This window comes from Scyliorhinus torazame, chromosome 13, assembly GCF_047496885.1.
Source record: "Scyliorhinus torazame isolate Kashiwa2021f chromosome 13, sScyTor2.1, whole genome shotgun sequence".
Classification (NCBI taxonomy): Eukaryota; Metazoa; Chordata; class Chondrichthyes; order Carcharhiniformes; family Scyliorhinidae; genus Scyliorhinus; species Scyliorhinus torazame.
In genome coordinates this window covers 52,136,009-52,154,608 of record NC_092719.1, presented here as the reverse complement: position 1 = coordinate 52,154,608, position 18,600 = coordinate 52,136,009, and the positions used below count along the sequence as shown (strand labels likewise).

At 41.7% G+C, this 18,600-nt stretch overlaps 1 protein-coding gene across 8 annotated transcripts in view; it reads left to right on the top strand.

Moving 5' to 3' along the window:
• Positions 1-18,600, top strand: part of LOC140388010 (GRAM domain-containing protein 4-like) — a 286,335-nt gene that overhangs the window by 94,074 nt on the left and 173,661 nt on the right. The window contains exons 1-2 of one of the 8 annotated variants that reach the window (XM_072471473.1): positions 537-813; positions 16,760-16,914. The exons of 4 other annotated variants lie outside the window; for them this stretch is intronic. Coding sequence is in view for 1 of the 4 variants with exons in the window: in XM_072471470.1 (XP_072327571.1) it covers positions 779-813 (35 nt within the window). In the remaining 3 variants the exon portion in view is untranslated. Of the gene's footprint in view, positions 1-536; positions 814-1,289; positions 1,436-1,548; positions 1,570-16,759; positions 16,915-18,600 lie in introns of those variants that run through there. 3 more of the 8 variants (XM_072471470.1, XM_072471474.1, XM_072471475.1) reach the window with 3 other exon arrangements.

Genomic DNA, 18,600 nt, shown 5'->3' with positions numbered 1-18,600 from the left:
GCTCCACCACAGTATTTATCTGCTGGTCCATTTCTGGTCAGTGGTAACCCTCAGGGTGTTGATAGTGAGGGATTCGGCAATGGTATTTGAATGATATGGGGAGATGGTCTTTCCTGTTGGAGGTACTCATTGTCTGGCACTTGTGTAGATTTGCCATTCAAGTGGCACTGTGACTACAGGAGCAAGTCTGAAGCCAGGGATTCGGTGCCAAGTAATTCCCCACCCGAAAGCCTGTCCAGCATCTTCCAAAGGTACAAGTGCAAATCCTCCTGGAGCTCGATCCTGTCGAGCCTTGCAAGTATACCGCCCCTCCCGTTAACTTCCAATCTACCTGCTCCCAAGCTTCCCGATCCTCGAAGGAAACCCAAGCGAAAAGTCAGCAGGACCCCCTCGCCACCGTCCCCCGGTTTCTCCAGAGAGAACAAAATACGCGGCCGGCGGTTGACAAGCCCTTTAAGAGCGTGCGTGCGCGTGCGTGCGCGAGATGGAAAAACACGGATTGGCGGAGCGAGCGACTCCGGGACGGGAAGGGACGAGGAGAGCTGGTTGTGGATCCGGGCGGCAGGCTCCAGCTCCGGTGGGAATCCCGGCTCATGGTTTTGCGCGTGGCAGGCGACAACCGGCGCGGCTGTTCTACATGGGGCGGTCAGGCTGTTTATTGTTGTGAACAAACCACGCGCTCGGGAGAGGGCGGCGGGGACACGCAGGAGGGTCGAAGATTTCATGTCATTATTGGCTGAAGAAGCGGCGAGGTCGGGCCGGAGCTCGGCAGGTGTTGATGAAAGTTAGCTGTGATTTGCGTGTTAGAGCCGGGTGAGTGCCAATCATTCTCGGTTCGTTATAAATATATGGCGAGAGGGATTTTTGCGTTTTATGTATTTTTTTAATTCTCGGGCAGGGTGTGTGTGCGGTGCCTCGAGCCCGCCAGCAGCAGGCTCCCGGCTGCCTTGGCAAGCGCCGCTGCACTATCCCCGGGGCCTGAGCTGTCTGTCAGTGATGGTAAATAAAGTCTTTGTCCGGGCCGCTCCGAGCTTTCTGGTTATGGAGGTGTGTGCAAGAGAGACATACTTTGCTGTGACCGGCCTGGTCCACAAGGCCCAATGCGGCCCCCTTGACAACCGGAAGCTGTTCTTGCTGTGCCGCCGCTCAACCTGCCCCTTCACCCTCCCCTCAGACAATACCAGCGATTTCAGGAACGCCGGGGTTACAATCCTCCTAAAACGCAACCCAAAGCAATTTCCCAGCAATATATTTTCCTTTAAAAGATGCAGTGCATTTTTTTGGGGGGGGGGGGGCGGCTGTGGAATTTAACCTATTTTCCGAATGAATTAAATGATGGCCAGGCATGTGCGGCTGGCTTAATTTTTATTTCGTGAAATCTGTGCCTCTGGATTTTAGTTACTGTGATCAAGCAGCGACCTTTTGAAGCTGAGAGGTAATCCTGATGAATTTGTGCAAGTGTTGAGGTCGGGCTCGTAACGTTGTGTGGTTCTCTGAACAGCCCATAAAACAGGCAGAGCCAGGGAAGAGGCTGCAATGAAGATGTATTGGAGCAAAACATCAAAAATTGTAATTATGAATATAGACTTTAAAAAATATGACCGGAGTGGAGGAGCTTGTAAAGGGGAGGCAATCCATTTGAGGCTTTTAAGATTTAGTGAAAGGGTTGAGAGGATGATTAATAGAATATTTACTTTCAGCAGATCAATAACCAGGAAGCTTAGCCTCGAGATTGTCACTGGAGGAAGGAAGGAGAGCAAAATGTCTTTTTTTCTCCATGTTGAGGCGTATTGGAGTGTTGCCACAAGTGGCTGTTGAGGCAGAGCAGAAAAATAATTGCAAACAAGGTCGTAAGAGGAAAGATCGAGGAAATGGGAATAAAGTCGACAGCTCCAGTTGATGGGCTTGGGGCAGGGAAATGGCCTACTGTGCTGCAATTTTGATGATTCCAAGTAACACTGTTCATCATTACTGCCGAGCCCTCCCTAATCAACGCTGAACAATTTTATTACTGAATTCATACATATAGCTATATAAATACAAAAAAAAAAAACATTCTGATTGGGAATTGCAATGGTTGATGGAACGTTTAAAAAATTTGTTGATGGGATTTGGGCATTTATTACCCATTTCAGATTTCCCTTAAGCGGATGGTGAGCTGCAGCCTTGAACTGCTGCATTTCATGTGGTTGGGAACTTGTGGGTGATGGTGTTCCCATGCACCTACTACCCTTGTTCTTTTGGGTCGTAGAGGTCAAGGGCTTAGAATGCACTGTCAAAACCTGAGTCGTATTTGGGGGGGAAAATCAGAATTAAGAATAAGCATCTTCATAATTTGGTTACTTCTACAACTCTAAATTATGCATCCGTTACTCTGTTTAACCAGACATAACCATTCAATATTGAGAGAAATATAATTTCTGTACAACCATACTGTTAAACAGTTGAGAATTGGATTTTAAAAAATCAACAGCATGTGTGAAATGCTGAATCAAGCTAATTAAAGTAAAAGATTTACAAGGTGCCTTCACAACCTCTATCTACAATGTAGCAAACACCAATCTGCTGCAACAAGCTTCTCAAACAGCAATGAAATAGATGACCAGATCATCTGTTCTGTTGATGTTGGTTGATGGATAATCTTTGGTACCGTGCTCTTTTGAATGATGCCATGGCATCTCATCATCATCCTTCGTGATTTTGACCTCTTATCTTTATTCATATTCATGCTCTCATCTGAGTTCACTGCCTCCTATCCTTCTTTAATCTCCTTCCATCTAAGTTCCCCGCCGCATATTCAAAGCCACCTCCTTGACTTTGCCATCTCACCTGGCTTTTCCACTCTCATATCAGTTACAGATCAGGAGGCCATCTCTGATTATTTGCTCTTGTATTGCTCTCTGTCCACATTCTCCTTTCCTCACAATCCTACTTCCTTCTTTATCTGTCCCTGGAAAAAGCTTTCTCCGCATTCACTTACAGCTGAACTTTCAAAATCCCAATTCGCTATCCGTTGGCCCTCCATTCACCACTATTCTGCAGCTACAAATCTGCTCAACCAATTCTTCACTTCCACCTTTCGATGCCTTTGTTTGCACTAAGTCCCTCCTTATGAAATGAAAATCGCTTATTGTCACAAGTAGGCTTCAAATGAAGGTACTGTGAAAAGCCCCTAGTCGCCACATTCCGTCACCTGTTCGGGGAGGCTGTTACGGGAATTGAACCGTGCTGCTGGCCTGCCTTGGTCTGCTTTCAAAGCCAGCGATTTAGCCCTGTGCTAAACAGCCCCTGCTTATCTCTAATCCCCCCCAGCTACACAGCACCCCCAAGATTGTTGCAGACCTTTACTTCTGGTCGATCCGCGATTTTAATTGCTCCAACATTCGTGGCCATGCCTTCAACTGCCAAGGGCTTAATCACTGATATTCCTTCTCTAAACCTCTTCTCTCTCTGCTTAACAACTTTCTGTTTGCCCAATCTTTTTGTCATCTGCTATAATATCTCTATGTAGCTTGGTGTCAATTTTCTTTCTTTTGTGATACTCTTGTGAATGTCTTGGGATGTTTTATTAACTTTAAAGTGGCTAGACAGATTGTTGTTGTGGTCTGCCTGAGGTTTTTGATAAAGTGTCGCACAGGAGGTTAATTCACAAGGTTAGATCAAATGGGTTTAGGAGTAATTTATTAGCTTGGATAGAAGATAGTTGACGGACAGGAGAGTTGGGATAAATTGATCTTTTCTTGGATGGCAAGATGTAACTGTTGGGGTGCCACAGGGTTCAGTCTGTTGGGCCCCAGCTATTTACAATCACTATAAACAACCTGGTTTTGGAATAGAACGTTCTATAGCCAAATTTGAAGACAACACAAAAATAGGTGGGACAGTAAGTTGCAATGAGGAAATAAGAACCGTATAAATGTATATAGATGTATCGGGGGCTGGTTTAGCTCAGTGGGCTAAGCAGCTGGCTTGTAATGCAGAACAATGCCAGCAGCGTGGGTTCAATTCCCGTACTGGCCTCCCCGAACAGGCACCAGAATGTGGCAACTAGGGGCTTTTCACAGTAACTTCATTGAAGCCTACTTGTGACAATAAGCGATTATTATATTATTATTATTAGATGGGTGAGGAGAGTGGCCACAATGTGGTAAATGGAGTTTAACATGGATAAGTGCAAGGTCATGCATTTTGGTTGGGAAAATGGGAAGGCAACTTATCTAAATGAGGAGAGACTTCGGGGTGCTCCGTTGCAGAGGGATTTGGCGGTCCTCATTCATGAGTCACAGAAAACTAGCATGCAGGTACAGCAGATAATAAAGAAAGCGAATGGAATGTTGGCATTTATAGCTGAAGGATTAGAGTATAAAGGTAAGGAAGTGTTGTTGCAACTATGCAAGGCATTGGTGAGACCACACCTGGAGTATTGTGCACAGTTTTGGTCCCCTTATTTGAGAAAAGATGTAGTGACATTGGAGGCAGTTCAGAGGAGGTTCATTAGATTGATTCCAGAGATTGATTCCAGAGATGAGGGGTTTGTCGTATGAGGAGAGATTGAACAGTTTAGACCTATACTCTCTAAAGTATAAAAGAATGAGGGGAGATCAAATTGAGGTATACAAGATGATAAAATGTATAATAAAGTAGACGTGGAGCAGATGTTTCCTCTTGTGAGGCATTCCAGAATTAGAGGTCATGATCTTCGGATCGGAGGTAGCAAGTACGAACCGGAGATGGGGAGAAACTACTTCTCCCAAAGGGTTGTGAATCTGTGGAATTTGCTACCCTAGATTGCAGTGGATGCTGGGACAGAGTAAATTTGAGGAGGAGTTGGACAGATTTTTAATTGGTAATGGGTTGCAGGGTTAAGGCCAGGATGAGATCAGCCATGATCAAATGGCAGAGCAGACCCGAAGGGCCAAATGGCCTAATTCTTCTCCTATATCATGAACTTATTACAGACAGGGCCTCAATTTTAACATCTCATGCGGAAGATTGTACCTCTGATAGTACAATATATATATAATATTCCTCAATTCATGGGCTTTTGGAATAATCTTTCTGTCCATTGTCTGAGTACCCATACAAGATACAATTATGATACAGAAGTCATTTGCTGTTTCACAGAAATGAAACTGTTTTTCTTTTAATTCATTGCTACCTGTTCAGATTTAGAATATTTTGGCTGATACTCGGTGAATTTTCAATATATTAATAGTGTCTGGTACTGCCTTCTTTTTTGATTTTGGTCAACACAAGAGACAATTTCTGCCATACTGGTCTGTTTTTTAGGCATGTATATTGAGTATGTAAATTGGAAGGGTTGATGTGGGTTTTTCAATATGTATTAAAGGAAGGTGTACAGTTTGGATAGCTGTCTGGACCTTCTCCTGTGGTCAGGCTGCATTTTCCCTTGCTGTCAATTAATTTTTTGCAGAGGTTCCGAACGAAGGGAGTACGGCAGCTCTTATAATTTGAAATAGTACATGTAACACCCAATTTTGAAAGATAGTGGTCATGCTAACTTGAATATTTAGTGAATAAAAATCTTGAGTATTTTTGCACTGCATCTCCTTTCCCCCAGCCAGAATTAAATATTTTTGGTATTTCTGCCATATCGCAGAGCGCAGGAAAATATACTTTTTAATCACTCCTTCAAGGCACGTTCCTTCTTAAATATGCAGTGACTCTCTTTAAAAAACATAATTAAGGGTTGAGCCATTCATTCATTGTAAACACCAAAACCATGTCTGCACATAATTTATTTTAATTTTATCTTGCATCTTGTACCCAGTGCTTTGTTAAATTTCATGAGGGAAATGTTGGTGTAAATAAGGTGATTCATGTCACTTGGATTGTTTTAAATTTGGCAATACAATTACCGTTTGTATATGGAGAGACTTAAATTTGTATAATGCCTTCCATGTCCTCCGAGCATTCATGCTTCACAGCTAATATTTGAGATGTAGTCACAATGACTAATCAATTTTCACATAGCAAGGTGTATGGCCACTTAATTTGTTTTGGTGGAGTTGTTAAAGGAGGAATCTTGGTCAGGACATTCAAAAAAGCATCGTGTACCATGGGATCCTTTACAACTACCTGCACCTGCAAGTTTAGCATGTTTGCTGAAAGAAGGCAAAACCAACAATTCAACACCCTCTTGAAACTTTACTTAAGTGATGGCCTAAACTATGTATTAAAGTCTTTGATGCAACTCCTTGGTTTAGAGGCAAAAGTGCTATTGATGAGCCAAGCTGACCTTTTACATATTACTAATAAATAGTTAATCCCAAGTGGATTGCTGTACGAAGCCATGATGTTTCTTGGAAGCAGATAGAAAACTGATTGGCAGACAGGAAACAAAGAGTAGGAGTTAACGGGTCTTTTTAAAATTGGAGGCAGTGGGGTAACCGCAGAGATCAATGCTAGGACCCCAGCTAGTCACAATATATATTAATGATTTGGATGAGGGAACAAAATGGCATATCTTCAAATTTGCAGACTACACCAAGTTGGGTGGGAGGGTGAGCTGTGAGGATGATGCAGAGATCCTTCAGTGTGATTTGGTTGAGTGAGTGGGCAAATGAATGGCAGATGCAGTATAATTTGGATAAATGTGAGGTTATCCACTTTGGTAGCAAAAGCAAGAAGGCAGGCTATTATCTGAATGGCAATAAATTAGGAGAGGGGATGTGCAATGAGACCTGGGTGTCCTCGTGCACCAGCCACTAAAGGTAAGCATGCAGGTGCAGCAGGCGATAAAGAAGACAAGGTATGCTGGCCAACATTGTGAGAGGATTCGAGTACAGCAGGAGGGATGTGTTGCTGCAATTATACAAAGCCTTGGTGAGGCCACACCTGGAATATTGTATGCAATTTTGGTCTACTTACCTGAGGAAGGATGTTCTTGCTGTAGAGGTAGTGCAGCAAAGGTTAACCAGACTGATTCCTGGGATGGCAGGACTGACGTATGAGGAGAAATTGAATGGGTTAGGATTGTATTCGCTGGAGTTCAGAAGAATGAGGGGAGATGTTATATAAACCTATAAAATTCTAACATGACTGGACAGGGAAGATTCAAGAAGGATGTTCCCGATTGTGTGCGTGTCCAGAACCAGGGGACACAGTCCTGAACCAGGGGCACAGTCTGAGGATACGGAGCATACCATTTAATACAATGATGAGGAGAAATTTCATTACCCAAAGAGTGGTGAGCCAGTGGAATTTATTACTACAGGACGTAGTTGAGTCCCAAACATTGTATGGTTTCAGGAAGCAGTTAGATATAGCACTTGGGGCGAAGGGGATTAAAAGATATGGGGAAAGCGAAATTAGGCTATTGAATTGGATATCATAATGAAAGGTGGAGCGGACTTGAAGGGCCGAATGGCTTCCTCCTATTTTTTTCTATGTTTTTTTTGACAGAAATCCTGAAGCAATTTTTGCTGCACCTACCAAATATAGACCCCCACATGTATTGGGGAAGGTAATGGTCTTATAACTGTTGCTTTTGGTGACTTCATTGCTCATGTTCATTTGTTTTAATATGGTTTAGCCTGCTGTAGGAATTGTCTGGTTGTTCAAATGGGGAGGCTTCTACCGCTTCATGATCTGCAGCAGGTATTGCAAATTACTCTGTGATTTTATTATTATTATTCCAAATGGTTATCAGACTCACTAAATAGTGTTCATTTGGAATATTAGACATTGCAAAACATTGGTTTGGGTGTGCCCTGTCACTCGTCTTAAGATCAGCTTCCCCTCTTGCCTGTATTTGCTACTTATATTGTTGCATTGATGCTTTCGTCTTTTGCCTCCACTTGACATTGATATTCATTCTATTATCTTATTGATCTTTACTGCATCTAACGGTTCCAGTATTCTGTTGTGCCTGTTATTTAGCTTTGGGGAGTAATAGTATTGTTAAAAAAAAACTTCCATATGTACTTTGGTACCACAAAGTGGCCAGATCTATTTAGAAATTAACTGCAGGCAATGATACTCTAATATGGACATTGACAAACAGAATACTGCAGTTGCTGGAAATCTGAAACAAAACAGAAAATTATGGAAATACTCAGTAATTTTCCGTTTTTGTCTCAAATCTGCTTGCTTAAGTGCGAAGTACACATTTGTCATTTCTGAATCATTTATTGAGTTATGAAAAGTCATGGTATCAATTATTCTGACTTTTATGATTTTGTTAACTGATTAGAAAGCTGCCTAGTAGTTACAAAAGGCGGGATGACCTCATCCTCACCAATGTATCTGTTGCCGATGACATCATACTGGTAGGAGTGACCACCGTACAGTTCTTCTGGAAATGAAGTCCAGTCTTCAAACTGAAGACACCCTCCATGTTGTTTAGCACTACCACAGTGCTAAATGGGATTGACTCAGAACAATGACTCAAAACTGGGCAACCATGAGACACTGGACCATCAGCAGCAACAGCAAAATTGTATTCAAATTGTAATCTATAACCTTGTGGTTCAGCACATGCCTCACTCTAACATTAGGTACCGAGCATGGTTCAATGAGGAATGCAGGAGAGCAAGCCAGGAGCAGAACCAGGCATAACTAAATATGAGTTGCCAACATACATGTTAAACAGCAGAAGCCTGGGTATGATCTGTCTACAAAAAGCAGGACAAATCAAATCTCACCAATTACCATCCGATCATAATGATCAGGAAAATGATGGATGGTGGCATGGGCAGTGCTATCACATGGCACTTACACAGCAATAACGTGTTGACTGATACTCGGTTTGGGTTCTGCCAGGGCCACTCGACTCTGACTGCATTACAGCCTTTGTCCAAACATGCACTAAACAGCTGAATTCCAGAGTAACTGTCCTTGACATGCAGCATTTGACTGGTGTGGCATCAAACGGCCTGTGTTAAACTGAAGTTCACAAAATTCAGGGGAAATCTCTCCACTGATTGGAGTTCCACCAACCACAAAGGAAGATGCTGTGGTGTTGGAGGGCAGTCATCTCAGATGCAGGACATCGCTGCAGGAATTCCTCAGGCTAGTGTCCTAAGTCCAACATCTCCAACTGCTTCATCAATGATCTTCCCTCCACCATAAGTTCAGAAGTGGGGATGTTTGCTAATTATCGCAGGGTGTTCAGTCCCATTCATGACTCTTCAGAAACTGAAACCGTTCTTTTCCACATCCCGGAAGACTTGGACAAAATTGAAGCTTGAGCAGGTAACACTTGACCCACACATGCCAGTCAATGACCATCTCCAACAAAAGACATCTACCACCTTCCCTTGATATTCAATGGCATTACATCATTGAATACCTAGACCTAGACCAGCAACCTAGATAGGCCAAGCACTTGAATATTGTGACTGCAAGAGCAGGTCAGACGCTGGACATTCTAAACATTGACTCAGATCCTGACCTCCAAAGCCATTCCACCATCTACAAAGCACAAATCAGGAGTATGACGGAATACCCTTCATTTGCCTGGATGAATGCAGCACTAACAATTTTGTTTCTTAAAAAACTCAACACCTTCCACGACAGAGCAGCCTGGCTTGATTGGCACCTAATCTACCGCCTTAAACATTCACATCCTCCACTGCCTGCACACTGTGACTGCAGAGTATAGCATCTACAAAATGCCCTGTAGCAACTTGCCAAGTCTTTTTTGACAGTACCTCCCAAATCTATGATATGTATTGCCTAGACTGACAAAGGTCATTCTATATACAATGGACCCCAGGTTCCCCTCGAGTCACATACCATCCTGATGTGGAAATACATTGCATTTCTTCATTGTTGCTGGGTCAAAATCCTGGAATTCCCCCCTGAGTCGCATGGACTGCTGACCTTCAAAAAGATGGCTCACCGCCATCTTCCCGAGTGGTTAGGGATGGGCAGTAACTGCTCACCTTGCCACATCCCATGTTTTAACAAAAAGATCAAACTCACCTATAGGTTTATTTTACCCATGCACTACAAGAACAAAGTGATTTGTGAAATATTTGCATGTAGGTAAGTTAGATTTAAAAAAAACATCCAGTTCTGGAAATCTGTAAGAACAATTTGGAAATACAAAACAAGCCACAAAAAATCTGAAAACGAAAAATAGTCCGGTGTTACAGTTTGACCTATCACCAGAAGCACTGATTTTTCTTTTATTTTCAGATCTTTTTTGACACGGTGTTCATTTTCTGTTCTTGTCTACTTTGTATGAAAAGAGTATATAACCTGAGGTTTACTTCCTAAGAAAAGAGCATGACCTGAGGTTTCCATTTAGCATGGTACAGCACCATTCAGCATGCGAGGAGTGTGAAAATAATCACAAGCAAGCTTATTGAAGAATCTGCACAGTTTAAAAAAAAAAGATATTTTATCAGATACACAGGTTGCAATGTTGGATGCTCTTAATAATTTGAATGGTGTTTTACAATTTTTTGTTTACAATTTACCAACTGTAATTCTCCATCCTCAATTTCCCCATGTATGATTGGGTTTTGTTGCCATTACTGTAATTTTGTTGATGGGTATAGAACTTGAAACAAAACAAGTTTCCTTTCAACCAAGCGTACTTTTAAAAGGAAAGTTTTCCCATTTGGAGGATCAATCATTTGTGTCTGATTTTGGAAATGGTAGATTAGTTAAATGTGTCTGTTGGATAACTTCCCAATTCCATGGCAACTTGATATTTATTTTCTGCATCATTAAACAAGATCAAATTTTTCAAGTAATATTTTCAAATTTATCAGCTTTTATTGGAGATTTAATGCATAATTGGCATTGCCTCAGATACAGCATAGCGGTATATTTTCGTGAAGAATTGCAACATTCAAATATCTTTGAGTTGTTCAAGAGTAGGGCCTGAGCTTATAGATTTATACTTCTGAACGTATTTATAAAAAAGAGGGATTCACATTTATACAGCACCTTTCATATCTTCCTAACTCTTGGGCAGTAATTCAGTAGATGGAAAGCAGAATACTGTGAATGCTGGAAACCTGAAATAAAAACAGAAAATGCAGGAAATACTCAGCAAGTCAGGCAGCATGTGTGGCGAGAGAGACAGAGTTAATGTTTTGTGTCTATGATCATTCATCAGAACTGGAAAAAGTTCGGGATGTAATAGGATTTGAGCAAGGGTTGAGGTGAACAAGGACAAGGGAAGATCTGTGATGGGGTGGATGACGGAAGAGATTAAATGACAGAAAATTACAGCGGCAAAGGGAAAGGTGATGTGTTTTAGCAGATGGGGTGACTACTTTGCTGAACACCTCCATTCATTCCTGTGGCCAGTGACCTGTCATTTCAATTCTCCACCTTGCACTCATGCTCTCACTGTTCTTGGTATGCTGCACTGTTCCACTGAAGCTCAGTGTGAAGTTTCAAGAACACCTCAATTTTTGGATTCAACATTTTACAGCCTTCATGTTGAGATCAACAACTTCGGACTGTAAGCTCTGTCCTCCACTTTTTCTTTTTCCTTTTTGCATGTTTTGATTTTTCTTTTTTTTGCTTTCAGGCAATAGTACACCTGTTCTTGGCAGATCTTTTGCTTCTCTTTCTTTTCTTGCCAAATTATCATTTTGCTTTTGGCCGTGGCTTATTCTGTCATTCAATCTCCCCTGTCACAGACCTGCCTGTCCTTGTTCCACCAATCCCTTTCTCAAATCTTATTGCATCATTAACTTTTAACAGTTCTGATGAAAGGTCATTAACCTGGTCATTCTCCACAGATGAATATTTCCAGCATTTCCATTTTTAAAATATTAGTAATTTAGTAAAGCCTGTCACAGCTGGATCGTGATGAACTAAATTCTGTGATTACATTTATGACAGATGAGATCAAATCCTGCTAAAAGCTGATTTCATCCAGAATCTGTATTGGGATTAGCAATTTTAATTGGAAAAAATGCAAGTGCAAATTTAGAAGGAATTATACAATACCTTTTAAGAACTGCTTGGATAAATGAGGATTTGACTTGGTGAGGGGAGTAAATAGGAATGTTCAGATCATTTCACTTGTAAATCAGCTACATTCATAATCAGTTGCAGACCAGTGACTGACTTATTTTGTTTCCATGGTGTTATATATTAGTCTTGATAAATGAGGGTGACTATCATCTGCAGTGATACTGGCCCACAAGAGCGTGAAGTAAGGCTGGCAATGCCTGTATTACGTGTAATCTTCAGATTTTAGTCTGCCTGTCAGGAGAGAGTTCCATTTCATGTGTGATTATGTACGTGTGAATGATATGTCCCCTTTTCAGCCTTGCCCCTTGCCTGAGGTGTGATCCTCCGGTTGAATCACCACCAGTCAATTCTCCCCCTCAAAGGGGAAAGCAGCCTATGGTCATCGGGGACTAAGGCGACTTTACTTATGTACATGTGAAAGGCTTGCCAGTATTTTTTTTTAAGGACCTGTCTGGGAATGTTTGTTTTCTTGTAAGGTTTAATAAACTTGGCACCAAATTTGAAATTGCCCAAGAGCTCTAGTGGGTCAGTCAAGTACTTTTTAATTTTGGCATCATATCTTAACTGCAGTTATACCCTGCAGCTGTCAAATGTAAGCCGCATGGAGCAGGCCACCCCATGAGGGTTTCACATTGCCTTTGTTTCAGCGTCCAGCCAAGACCAAACTTGTTTCTCGATTTGCATTTGTGTATACTTGAAACAACTTTCCAGTGTGAGAATGTCGGTTTAATTGTAGCTTTGATCTTGCACTCTGGAGAGTCTGTAGGTAGATTGTACCTACTGATTGGAAGATTTCTCTCTCTCTCTCTCTTTCTCTTTTTCTCTCTCTCTATTTAACTCTATTTAAGCCACATTCCAATCCTCTAAATGCCTGTATATATTGTTTAATTAAAAAAAATATATAAATTTAGAGTACCCAATTATTTTTTCCAATTAAGGGGTATTTTTTAGTGTGGCCAATCTGCCTATCCTGCACAACCTTGCGTTGTGAGGGTGAAACCCACGCAGACACTGGGAGAATGTGCAAACTCCACACGGACAGTGACCCAGGGCCGGGATTTGAACCCAGGTCCTCAGCGCCGTAGGCAGCAATGCTAACCACTGTGCCACCGTGCTGCCCTTGTATTGTTTAATTTAATTGGTAACTCAGCACCACCTTCTCCATGACAATTAAATTTCATTTAAAGTAAGGATTGCAGGCGGCACGATGGCACAGTGGTTGGCATTGCTGCCTCACACTGCCGAGGACATGGGTCCGATCCCGGCCCGGGTCACTGTCCATATAGAGTTTGCACATTCTTGGGTCTCATCCCCATAACCCAAAGATGTGCAGGGTAAATGGATTGGCCCTTAATTTAAAGAAAAAGTTAGAATTAACTACAAATGTCCTAAACACATGAACCTATTCCACGCAGGCATTGCACTTGAAATCTTTCGGACTCCGCTGAATATAGCACACAAGCAAAGAATGCTGGTATCCAAAGTGTGATTTCCAATCTTTCCTGTATCAACAATATTAATTTGGCGGTTATACCATCAGTAAATGCATGGTAACGCCACTACCGACCTACAAGTTCCCTTCGAAGCCCCACAAAAGTGGTTGACTCTTAAATGCCCTCTCAAACAGAGGGCAGTTAGGAATGGCCCAGTCAACAATGCCCACATCCCGTAAATTAATAAAAAGTAACCATGATGACATGGAACTATATCCTATTTCTTCACTGTCACTGGATCAAAATCCTGAAACTTGCTTTCAAACAATATTGTGGATGGACACATACCACATGGACTGCAGAAGTTCAATAAGGCAACTCACCACCACCACCTCCATGGCAATTAGGACTGGGTAATAAATGCTGGCTTAGGCAGTGAGACCCACATCCTGTGAATGAGTAGATAAAATCATTTTTCGAGGACAATTAGAGGTGGGAAATAGATGCTGGCCTTGCCAGAAATGCTCACATACCATGAATAAAAAATCCAAATTCAGTCTTTTTTCCCATAAATTTAGAGTACCCAATTCATTTTTTCCAATTAAGGGGCAATTTAGTGTGGTCAATCCACCTAGCCTGCACATCTTTGGGTTGTGGGGGCGAAACCCACGCAAACACGGGGAGAATGTGCAAACTCCACACGGACAGTGACCCAAAGCCAGGATCGAACCTGGGACCTCGGCGCCGTGAGGCTACAGTGCTAACCCACTGTGCCACCATGCTGTCTAAATTCAGTCTTCTTGACCAGCTGGCTTTAGCAACACATCAATGAAGCTCCCGAACTAGATGACAATTTCAACACCGGTTACAGTCCATGCTTGCAGTGAAAAAAACTCACACATCAACAGTGTATGTCAGAAAATAGTGACCAGCTGAACTTGCAATTTCCAACATGATCACGTACCTGTAAAGTAACGCCTTGGATATAGTTCCATTCTTTGTGCATAAGCAGTCCGAGAGATGTAATTCACACCTTGTCAGCACTGTGGGTGTATCTACACCACATGGACAGCAGTGGTTCAAGAGGCAGCTCACCACCACATTCTCAAAAGCAATTGAGGATGGGCAATATATGCTGCCCATGAAAGAATAAGAAAACTGTTCATTTTTAATGGAAAAATATGGATTGAAGGAGTGTTCCTTGTCTTCACTCAATTCTTGATATTTTGGAGCTCGGTCAGAATGGGTGTCATGCGGGAAGGAATTGTGTGGTTTGTACTTTTGCTTTCTTTTTGTTCTCCACATATCTGCGTTACCAGCTACCACGTTATTCAGATTGAATGATCTACTATAGTTGCTTTAGTACTTCACTTTGAATATAAAGGATGACTTGCTTGGCTTATTTGAAGATACATTATTGCTTAATCTAACTTTATGAAAATGAGAACAAGTTCTTAAGGGTATAAAATGGAAGAATAACAAAATGATCCAGTTAAAACCAAGGCGAATATAGCTGGTACAAAACGAAATACTGCGGACGAAGCAATGATTAAACAATCCGACCCACCATTAAACCAATTCACAAGAAATAAAAGGAACCCTCAAACACTTTCCACACATTTGAGCCTCAAAACCCCTAAAAACACTAGAAAGTGTAGCATTTTCAAGGCAAATAATATACCAATCATTGTGCATTCATTTTCTTGTTTGATGTATGATTTATGATCCCCAGTGCTCTTATCTTACTCTCATAATAACTTTTGGGCTACATCTCCAAGTGGAAGGAACACAGGAGATGTGCTGATTTGTGATAATCTTTGTATCACGGAGTAGAGCGCACCAAACGACAACTGCTGCAGTGGTAACTTCCAAGGCTGGCTACTTGATTGTCATTTGATTTATTACTTTTATTTCTTCTGAATTGGTTTTATGGTGGGTTGATTTGTTTTTTAAAATAAATTTTTAGAGTACCTAATTCTTTTTTCCAATTAAGGGGCAATTTAGTGTGGCCAATGAACCTGTTCTGCACATCTTTTTGGATTGTGGGGGTGAGACCCACGCAGATCTGGGGAGAATGTGCAAACTCCACACGGACAGTGACCCGGGGCTCGGATCGAACCCAGGTCCTTGGCGCCATGTGACGGTAGTGCTAAGGGCTGCTTTGTTTTAACATTGTTAGGCCCTCTCATAACCATGGATCTGAAATGTTCCAAATTTCATGTTTTAATTGAAGATGTTTGTGCAAAAATAATGCAGGTCAATGCAATCTAAGAAATTATGTTTAAACATAATTTAGTTTTTGGTCAGTAGAGTAAAGGGAAATAGGGTGAGTGATTTAAAAGATTTAGAAGCAAGCACAATTGTATTTTTTAATATAAATTGAGAGTATCCAATTCTGTTTTGTTCCAATTAAGGGTCAATTTAGCATGGCCAATCCACCCACCCTGCACATCTTTAGGTTTTGGGTATGAGACCCACGCAGACACTCCACATGGACAGTGACCCGGGCCAGGATCGAATCCAGACTCTCGGTGCCGTGAGGCAGCAGTGCTAACCACTGTGTCACCATGCTGCCTTGCAAGCACAATTGCATTGAGGCATGAAGCACTAGTTCTCAAGGAGCTGTCGCATAACACAATGGGAAGCACTGTCCAAACTGGCATCAATTTGTTTTATGGTATCCGAGGTGGGTTTATTGCCCCTTTGTAATACCTTCTAAGAATTGCTTTGTCGCTTTCACTTTCGCAACAAAAAAGAGAAGTGATTTGTATGAATAACATCTTCAAACACTCCCAACTTTATAGTTGAGCTATTTTGTAATTATCATTAGTATGTTTTGAAGAATCAATTTGATACCCTTCAGTACAAAAACTATATGTAGCAATTCTATTTGCATACTTGCTCTTTGTTAATACATGACCTCCTGTTCTTTGTCACTTTTCTCACATTGTGATGTACATATTTTAATAAATTGTTATACATTATTATTGCTTCTGTCCAAAAATAAATGGAGTCCAAAGGATTAAAAAAGGAAGATCAATAATAAATTGTTCACCTGAGAAGAAAAAAGTGCCAATTTTTAGTAACTGGATCCAAACATTAATACTTTTGCAATATTTTTAGGCATTGCATTTTTACTAGATCTTGTGTGAGGTCGCCTTGACCATGAATTGTTAAATGAAACTATTCCAGTTTGGTGCAGTTTGTAGCACTTGAGTCAGAAAGTTATTTGTTTAAGCTCTATTCTAAGACTTGAACACATAACTTGGATTGGTTATCCACTGCAGTATTAAGGGGAGTTCTGCAGAGACAACCTGTACAGACGAGCTACTAAATAAAGACCCTATTTGTCTGTTCAGGTGAACATTACAGATTGCAGGACACTTGTACAAGAAGAGCACCAAGCAACACCTTTGCCTCAACCACACCAGCAAAAACATAACTGGGCCTTAATTTTATTGCTGTTTGTGGAATCTTTTGCATAATTTGGCTGCTGCATTTGCTGACATAATAAGTGAGTACTCATCAAAAAGCCATTTTACGAAACGTCTTGAGGTGTTTCCCGGGCATTTCAATACTCTATAAATGCATCTCTATCTTTGCCTTTCCCCTCAGTTGATAAATACACTTGCCCCTCTTTATGACTTTATAAAATCCACCCCCTTGTCATAACTTTAGTAACAATCCCAATAGCTCCTTCTTTGGCTCAGAATCAATTTTTGTCTCCTCGCTCTGTAGGATTCCTTGGGTTGTTTTGCTACGTTAAAAGTGTTCATTAGGGCGGTATGGTGGTGCAGTGGTTAGCACTGTTGCCTCATGGCGCTGAGGACCCGGGTTCGATCCCGGACCCGGGTTCGATCCCGGCCCTGGGTCACTTTTCGTGTGGAGCTTGCACATTCTCCCTGTGTCTGTGGATCTCGCCTGACAACCAAAGATGTACAGAGTAGGTGGATTCACCACACTGAATTACCTCTTAATTGGAAACATTAAAACAAATTTTTAAGTGTTCTATAAATAGAAATTGTTCTATGATGTCCAAGATGATCTAAATTTAATTCCTGGAATCTCTGCTTCATCAGCTGATCTCAGTTGGAATACCACTGTCGCTGGGGCAACATCCTGGAACTCCCTCCCTAACAGCACAGCGAGTGTACCTACATCTCAAGGACTGCAGCGGTTCAAAATGGCAACTCACCGCCACCTTCTGAAGGCCAACTAGGGGTGGGCAATAAATGCTGGCCTAACCATCGACGCCCACATCCTGTAAATGAATTTTAAAAAAAATATGGGAATTGTGCTAGAATTTTAAATAAAAAAATTAATAAAAACATTCCAATAATGGGGCAATTTGGCATGGCCAATCCACCTACCCTGCACATCTTTGAGTTGTGGGGTGAGACCCACGCAGACACAGCTAGAACATGCAAACTCCACACGCACAGTGGGCCGGGACTGAACCTGGGTTCTCGGTACCGTGAGGCAGCAGTGCTAACCACTGCGCCACCGTGCCACTCAAATTGTGCTGGAATTGACTAAGTTCTTTGATGTGAAGAAGTTTGCCAGAGTTTCCATGCCGAATGGATTAAAGGCATAAGACAGTACTGGACTTCGCTGTAGTACTTCCCGCTGTTGGATTATTGCAGGCATTCGCAGTCTGGGCATACCCCACATAACGACTTATTGGTAGAAACACCAGTGAATGGTCAACGGAATCATATTTGTATTAATTAGGCTTTCATTATGGGACAATATGAAATATCAACATGTGGTTTTCAGCACAGTCACCACTTATCGTGGACATGTTGATATCAATGTGATTTGTGTTACCGACAACTAAAGAGTATTTTCTAAAAAAAAAAAAAATTGATTGTCGGAATAACTTGTTTTGGCTTACTCCCTTGCTGGCTCCTTCAACTTAATGTATCTGTGCATAAGTGTTTGGGCCCTTGCAGTAGTTTCAGATGACACTTGAAGCAGAGGATATAGATATAGAACATTGCAGCGCAGTACAGGCCCTTCGGCCCTCGATGTTGCGCCGACCTGTGAATCCACTCTAAAGCCCATCTACACAATTCCCTTATCGTCCATATGGGAATAGTGTAGATGGGCTTTAGAGTGGTTTAGAGTGGAGAAACTGTCTAATCTAAACCTGAGAAATCATGAAAGAATTACCAATGGACACATCACTTTGAGATACCAA